The following is a 9,130-nucleotide window of genomic DNA, read 5'->3' as shown; positions in this document are numbered from 1 at the left end:
AATTTAAAACTGAGTGGGTCAGGCTTGGGAGCCTGGTGAGCATATAGGGTTTTCAACCCACAATAAATATCATATTTAATTTTCACCAACCAACAAAAACCCAATTACCCATTCCCGTTATTCTCACTTTAATGTCCCTAAAACAACTAACATAAGGGACCTAGTCTAAGAATATTTCATCGGGGCGACAACACATGTTTCGGGGGTACCTCAGCAATATAAGTCAAATAAGGCAACCATGAGGGGGATGGAGTACAGCGAATGAACACCCAAGTTCATTAACACCTACAGGTGGCGAACCTGCTAATGTTTCCACAAGACTGTCTAGAATAGCCAGTGGTCGTCATCTAAACTCGGCTAGATGACTCAGTCAAACAACAACGAGGCCTCTCATCTGTTTATTACACACCAACTGTCTACCCATGTTCTACCCAACATATTAGTAGATAAAAATATACATTTGTATACATAGTTTAAAGAAAAACCTGTATAGCATGCTTTAATCAACACATTTATCACAAAACAGATGAGGCACACACACACATAACACATATCTCATAAAGAAATAAGCAGATCTATAAGATAGAAGAGAGTGAATACTCATTCACACATAACACAACCAAATATATACACATAGCACGTATTTTTATATAAAATACTTCGTATTATTGTATTAGAAGAAAATAACTACACACTCACACTTATAAACAACAATATACTTAATACACTCGAACCAAACTCGTATTATTATTGTGTTTAAGAAAGTTAGTATACACTCACTTGATCAGAAGATGATCGGACAGCACTACGGCTTATAGAAGTAGGAATCCACAGCAGATCTGGAAGATCTTCACAAAAATCAAACTTCTCGCGGGCAGAGCTTCGACTCGGGAACCGCACTTTTCGGGATCTTCGGGGTCTCGGGACTTGCCTCGGGGCTAGAGTATGATACCGGGACTTCGGGATAGCTTCGGCACGAAAAACGAGGCAAAAGACTAGAGAGAAGAGAAGAAATTGAACAAGAAATATGGCTGTCTTCGGATCTCTTATATAGAGGCTGGAGCCTCGGAGTACGCGGGGCGTACAGGGCTCCGAAATCGTCATTGCATGCGTCATCCGAAGTGTCGACACTATCGGAGTACGCGGGGCGTTCTCGCGTACGCGGGGCGTACTTCAGATCAGACGGGTGACTCGGCTTCGGATAATACCTCCGAATTTTGAATTAAAAATAAATACAAAATGATTAATAAACTTCGGAAATTCATAACTTCTTCATACGAACTCCGTTTTCGACGTTCTTAATATCCACACGAAGGTGAGACCACGCTCTACGACTTTCGTTTAGACTCCGTTGGCTAATTTTGACTTTATTTTTATTAATTATTTTTAATAGGCCGGGACAGAAACTTTCGTTATAATTTCATAACTTCTTCGTTTGACGTCCGTTCTTGCCTAACTTTTTATCGCTTCGATACCAACAATGAGATCTTCGATTCTCATTTAGATTGTTTCGGCTAACAACCGCTCGATCTCAAATCGAGTAAAACAGGTTGTATATCGCTAAGCCGGAACTTCGATAAATCATAACTTCCTCATACGAAGTCAGATTTGGGCGTTCTATATATATTCGGAAACCTCGTTTCAATTACTACAACATTAACCAAATATATTAAGTTTATTTTACACTTAAATTTTGACGCTTATTTTTATTCTTAATTAATCAAACGACATAATTAAGCAATTAAGCACAAAACACATAATACTCAAATAATACATTATTATTATTTCAAAACGGGTTACAAAGGTTAACCTAGACTATTACATTGCTAAAAATGGCAAGCCCGAAACACAGGCGTGACAATGTATCAGTCTATAAGAATATATTTATGATTTTGTATTTAAATTCAGATGTGTATGAATATATTAGAATGTTGTTATCATTCAATTTTAGGTTCAAAAAATTTATTATTCTTCATTAGTATTCTAATAGAATAACATTCTAACAAAACAATATCATCGAACATCATTCATTAATTCTAAAGGAATAACATGCTGACAGAAGTACAACTGAATTAATTAAAAAAAATCAGAATTCAAAATTACGATATTAAAAAATTCCTTAAAATCCGAAAATTTCCTTTTTAAATTTGTGTTACCTAATTGAATGTAATGGAAATGTAAATTTTGACCATTCTTTTAACTAAATCGTATTATTTTATTTTTAAAATTTAATAATAGGGATAAATGTCTTTCTTAAAATAACTAAAATGATTAGTCGACAATAATTCCTACATTACATAATAATTAGTTTGCATACAATAACCTAAACCTCTCTCTGTCTCTCTCTCTCTCTCTCTCTCTCTCTCTCTATATATATATATATATATATATATATATATATATATATATATATATATATATATATATATATATATATATATAATTTGTATTTAAATATTTACTAATATTTAGGGGTGTTCATAAATATCCGATTCGAAAAATCCGAAAATCCAATTTGAAATTATCCGAAATTTCAGATATCTTAAATTCGGATATCCGGTTATTTAGATTCGGATTCTGATAACGATTTTAAAAAAAGTTCAGATATTTCGGATATCCGAAATATCCGAAATACATATATTCATAATTTTAGTTATTTTTCAATATTTTGTTAATTAAAGACTTTAATGTAAACTACAAAGTGGCTAATTAAATAAAAAAGCTAAATGAGTGGTATTTTGATATTTATTGATGAACGATAAACCATCATCAGACCATCATTCATCTATACATTTTTATATAAAATGAAATTAATCTTCTAAAATCATGACTTTACCATTTATTTATTGTCTGACTAATCTATATATCTATTAGGAATTGAGTGATTAAACCAATCAACCTACATATCTCATGTAAATCTAAATTTTTGGAGCCTAAACTTGTGGAGTCAATTATTTGTCTTATCGTTGTTTCGATTTAATTTTTGTTGATTTATTAGTTAATTTTTTTGATCAGTAATGGCGTTATGATTTTTAATTTGTTTCATGGTTAATCTTTTCATTGGTTGTTATTATTTTATATGTTAGTACTTAATGGTTCTAAAATTGCAACTTCAAAATTACAAATTCCGAATATCCCATTTAGGTATCGGAATCCGTATCCGAAAATTCAAATATCTGAAATCTGGATTTCCAAAAATTCGGATACAGATTTCGGATATCAAAAATTTACTATCCAAATTTTTAGATATCCGAAATTCGGATATCTGAATTTTCGGATATTTGGTATTGAACAAACCTACAAATATTATTATAAACAAGGGAAATATCCAGAAAAGTCCTAAAATTTGAGTGTAATTTTCGAAAAAGTCCCAAACTATTTTTTGTTTACAGAAAAGTACAGAATACCGGCTAAAACTTCGAAAAAAAAACTCTTTTTGGCTAGTTTCGTAGATTTAGCCGGTATTCTGTCATTTTTCGTTAGTTTGCTCAAAATATTAAGATTTTTTTTTTAAATTACCCGATAAACAGAATATTGAGACTTTTTTGAAAATTACTATGGAATTAATGGATATTATTATTAATAAATCATTTATAAACATAATTTTTTTTTTACTATAAACAAAGGTAATACATTTGTTGCTAATTTCTAGGAATAGAATGGTCGACTATATACTTATCTATTGTTTGTTGACTACTTCAAAGTCTCTATGTTTTTCCTATGTATCGTTGTGAGTGTTATAGTGAGAAATACTCTGTTAGGCATGAACAATACAAGAGTTGATAATATTTACACAATCAATAAGTGTCTACTTGCTATTAGGCATGATGTTATATGATCACGTGTTATCAGAAAATATCATTACATGAACATATAGATCTTTCATTATGTTCTTTAACCTAACTACCACCTAACCTCCAAACATTACCCGATAACAACCATAAAATTACACACATCTATCGAGAGCGAAAAGTAAACTTTGAATGACAGTTTAAATGGATAATAACGTTCACTTGTTTACATATAAATTATCATTTACGGTTTATTTTTCACATTTTATAGATGTGTGTTAACCGATAGTTGTTAACATGTAAGATATGAATGTTGGTTGGTAGTTAGGTTAAACAACATAAAAGGAACACCAATATTAGAGGAATGCTAACTAAGTTCATCTGACCATCATACCCACAACAATGCATAGGAAGAACGTAGAGAGTTTGAGTGGCCAGGAAGCAATAGAGTACTTAGACCACCAATTTATTCATATAAATTAACAACAAATGTATTTTCTTTTTTTATAATAAGAATAATTTTTATGTTTATAAATGATTAGTTAATAATAATATCCATTAATTTCATTGTAATTTTCAAAAAAGTCCTAATATTTTAGTTATTATGTAATTTTTGAAAAAGTCTCAAAATTTTGAACAAACTAACGAGAAAGGACTAAAATTTTAACCGGTATTCTGTGTTTTTCTATAAATAAAATTTAGTTTGAGACTTTTTTTTATAAATTAGACTAAAATTTTAAGACTTTTTTAGAAATTTCCCTTTAACCATTCAAAAAAGAAGTTTTATAATTGTAGTTATTATTTGTTAATTGTGAAGGACAATGCGATAATTTTATAGTTGTGTTCTCTTCTATCCGGTTCCCTATTTACCTTTTACCAAACACTACCTAAACTAAATAGACTGAGTTTTTATTTGTCGTTATTCCTTTTTCGGTACGCTTTCCATTAAGGAGGCAGCCCGTAATCATTACTTATAGCCAACTCATTGCCATTAAGTTAGTTTGAGAAAGCACTTCATACATTAGAGAAGAATAGTGTCAAATATTTACTATGACATTTCTATTGTTTTGTTGTCCCACAAATCTATAATTAGTTATTTATTTATTATTAGTATTCAATTTAATTATATATTAAATTATATTATTAGGTTGTTATTATAAAAGATAGATGAATATGTTGAGGATAATGTATTTTATGTATTTTTTTTAATGTATTTTATGTATTTTTTTGAATACGTTGAGTATAATTGGACCCGTTATCATTACTTTTGTTTTCTAAGACAATTGATATATTAAAAAACTTTTTGTTGATTGATGATGCTAAATAACTTCTATTGAAATGAATATCGAACGAGTATTCTTTCAAAAGCATCTCTTTCATATAAAAAAAATGCAATTTTATGATAATTCAAATAATAAAGATGTCGTATTTTCAACCGATGAGATTTTTAAAGTTAATTAATACGTAAAATTATATATTGAATTATGGATCTTTTGTTTTTATTATTTGTATAATAATTATCGATTTATGATAGTACTAGTTAATTTCTTTTAAATATAATAAGAAAATAAAGGTTCACTTTTAATTTTCACACCGAGCATTAAAAATCAACGGATCCTGTTTTTCTATTCTTTGTTGTTGTTCACTTTAGTACCTTCGACACCGAGGCAATATCAAAGTAGTTGTTTACCTTTTTATAGTACAACAAAAAATACACGTATGAGACAAGAATAAAGAAACAACAAACCATGTACACGATCAAACTACACCAACAAAACAAGAGACAACAGCACACCCAATAGCAAATTGCTTGACAACCAAGAAGGCCAAAATCACTGAATCCGAAGATACCACTCGGAAATATAGGTACAAAGGGGCAGAAGCATCGAACACCAAATGTCAATGAACTTCGCATCACATTCCAACAACATCCGTAATGATGAAAGCACCTATTCACTTGATAGAATGATAGCCACCGAAACACTCAACGAAACTCATGGATAAGTAGTCCGCAACAGCAACGAAACTCATGCGGTGATAGCAGACAACAATTAGAGACCAAGACCCAGTGTCAACCCCGAACCCTTAAACTTGGCTTTAGTGATTGAATCAATGCGCTCTCTCATCTCCTCTGTCAAGTAATTTTTCCAATCTCCCACTGTCCCTTTCCTAAAATAATTCTGATACTCCACCACCAGTTGTGTAAACATCTGAACACCCCCACCCTCCTTATGCACTTCAAGATTACTCAAATTCTCAAAGCTACATAGCTTCACAATCTCTTCCACCACTCCTCCCTCCTCCTCCTCCGCCGTGAAGGGCATTCCCATGAACGCCGCCAACTTCTTGAGCTCCACTGACGGTTCCCTCTTGATATCCTCATACTTTAAGAACAAGATCTTCTCAGGTGATTCCTGGCTTGCTTTCCAGTACTCCAACACATGGTCCCAATAAGGTCCGAACTCCGAGACTCCATTGCAGAAAAGCTCGTAAGCTTCATTAAACGAAATGGGTGGAAGTTCCTCCGACCGGATTTTGCACATGAAGTGCCACTTTGAAATTAGCACGTCTTTAGGGTCTCTACACACGTATACAAACTTGCATGTTGACAATGGTGATGTCATCGAGATCGGAAACAAGCTATGAGCAAAGTGTGTGGCGAACAGTCGAGGAGAAGGAAGAAGCTCGAACTTAGATACCGGATATTCCAGAAGAATTTTCGAGTCAAGGGACGGGAAAATACCGTGGGGTCCTGTGCGGTGAATAGGATGGTCGGAAAACTTGTAAAGGTGGCGGTTGGCGGTGGCGAACATGAGAGCTCTAAGCCAAGTGGTTCCACACCTCATGAAAGCTGTGAGGAAGATGTCAGTGGATAGGGGATGGAAATAGTCGTGGATCATTAATAAGCTTTTGAGAGCTGCTGGGCTCAACCAGAAACCTTTGTGTAGGAAGATGTTTGTGATTCTCCAGCCTTTGTCTTTCGGCAGAGTTGCAAGAAGGTCGTTAAGCTTTTCGTGTAGCAGGTTATAGGCCGCATCTTCTGTTTGGATTTGGTCTTCGTCAATAGCGTTACTGTCGTGGCGTGGATTTCGATTGGGATCATGGTATATCGGCAAGGACTGGATTTTTGAGAAATTTCTCGACATGACTGGATTTTTTTAGAGAGTGCAGAGAGTTCTCAAGTATATTTTGTGAGTGGTTCACGATAAACATGAAATATATAAGGAGTTTCTTTTATACTATTACAGCAATAGATAAATGTCAATTGTTTATTAACCGACTCCTCCTGCAGAAAATTTGTAAATGTACGGCATGTAATATATATTTAATATTTAATTTATAATCGGATTATAATTAATTATATAAAAGAATTTATTTATATCTGTAAAAACAAACATGTAAAAAAGAATAATGAATTTTAACAAATATTTAGAGTCTTATATTTGTTTAGACATATATTTGTAAAAAAATTTAAAACCAAATTTATAAATAAAAAAACTCAAAAAAACTAAAAAATCATTAATGAAAACAAAAATATAAAAAATTCTAATTTGTAAAAATAAAACAATTTTGATAAAAACTAATTTATAGAAAAATATAAAAGAGATTACATAACAAATGAAAAGTTGTTAAAAATGTTTCTTTTATATATATATATATATATATATATATATATATATATATATATATATATATATATATATATATATATATATAGAGAGAGAGAGAGAGAGAGAGAGAGAGAGAGACGATCATTTGAGAACTCATATATTCCCGGGAATCTGAGAACCAAATGATGATCATTAGATCAAAATAAACAATGGTTAGGATATTTTGTGACATTTTTGTAAATACATGGGAAAGAAAAGGCACGAGGGCATGTTTTTTGAAAAAGCATCATGGCATTTTAGGAATGGCAAAATATTCATACCCACTAATCGGATTGAATAATGTTAGCCACTGTCCTATCTCTCTCGCTCTCTTCATCCCACATCCCTTTGATCTTCATTCCACCTCCTGCAATTCACACTTCAGCTAGTCGATGGTGAATCGAAGAAACAATTCCTTTCGATTTCTAATTGTTTTGATTCAATTGTGTTGCCAATTTGCCGATTATAATGTAATCGGAGATGAAGAAAAAGAAACTCGAATGTAATCACCACCCTTTTAACTTCTACAGAGAGAAAAAAATCAACCACAGGGATGGCTTCTTCTTTCTTACTCATGGTGGTGGTTGCACTCATGGTGATGTCTGTATCTGTGTCGACGTCACATGCGCAGGCCTAGACATGTGTGTCGAAGCTAAACCTGTGCGCTCAGTACCTCAACGCCACCATAAAGCCGCCCAACTCCTGTTGCGGTCCGATCAAGGAGGCGGTGGCTACCAATCTACAATATATGTGTAACCTCTATGAGAATCCTACCTTCTTGTCTAGTCTCGGAATCAATCTTGCTCAGGCACTTCGTCTTCCTCAATCGTATGGAATCTCCTCTAACACTACCGCCTGTAACAACACTACTGGTTAGCAATCGTTTTCCTTACAATCACTTTTCGCTTTAGCTTTTTAGATCTCACAATACCAAATCAGTATTCAGTACGATGTTTTTTGATCCACTTTAACAACTCATCATTGTTACTACATTCTTTCAAAGCTTCCATTTTTTGATCTTCATTTTGGCGTGTTGAATAGGTTTCTCATATTATATAAATCAATAAAAATCATCTATCCATTTATATTTTGATCTTCATTTTGGCCATTGATATCACATTCTATGTGTTTTTTAGCATTTCCATTTATATTTTGATCTTCATTTTGGCCATTGATCTTGAATATTATGATGTGTATGAGCATGACAATAAAGTATGCTTAGAAGAAGAAGAAGGCATAGCAGGTGGTGTTTTCAGTTGAACATGGAGATAAGTTATTGTTGAATGGAAATAGAGAGACTCTACATGATTCTATCACTGAAACACTAGTTACAGATGATGATAAGGTTGTAGCAGTTTCTGAAGTTTGTGATGCTTCTGTTTATCATATAGTTAACAATGATCAGTCATCTCAAAGGCAGATACCAAATGCAATTTTTCCTCTTCTACGTTATCAACAATATGATAGCTCAGAATCTTCCTTGAGGTATTTTATAAATTGTTGAAATTTGGAATACAAGAAATATTGTTGGAATACATTAAACTTAATGCAGTTTACAAGGCTCACCTAGTGAAGATAGAAACTTCAGGAGTGAGCTTGATGCAGCAGAAATGGAGGAAACATCTTTCTCTAGCCAAAAAGATAGTGAACATGATGAGATTCTTGATTGGGCCAATGTATTTTCTTCTA

General features: G+C 32.6%; 1 protein-coding gene across 1 annotated transcript; it reads right to left on the bottom strand.

Annotated features, from left to right (window-relative positions):
• Positions 1-5,391: 5,391 nt before the first annotated feature.
• Positions 5,392-7,005, bottom strand: LOC111902463 (cytosolic sulfotransferase 12). Its single transcript, XM_023898285.3, has one exon. The coding sequence runs from the start codon at positions 6,935-6,937 to the stop codon at positions 5,843-5,845; it is 1,095 nt and encodes a 364-aa protein (XP_023754053.1). The 5' UTR covers positions 6,938-7,005; the 3' UTR covers positions 5,392-5,842.
• Between the last annotated feature and the right edge of the window lie 2,125 nt (positions 7,006-9,130).

This window comes from Lactuca sativa, chromosome 4 (genome assembly GCF_002870075.4).
Source record: "Lactuca sativa cultivar Salinas chromosome 4, Lsat_Salinas_v11, whole genome shotgun sequence".
NCBI classification, from domain to species: domain Eukaryota; kingdom Viridiplantae; phylum Streptophyta; class Magnoliopsida; order Asterales; family Asteraceae; genus Lactuca; species Lactuca sativa.
Note: the sequence above shows the minus strand (reverse complement) of the source record. Positions and strands in the feature narration are given on the sequence as shown.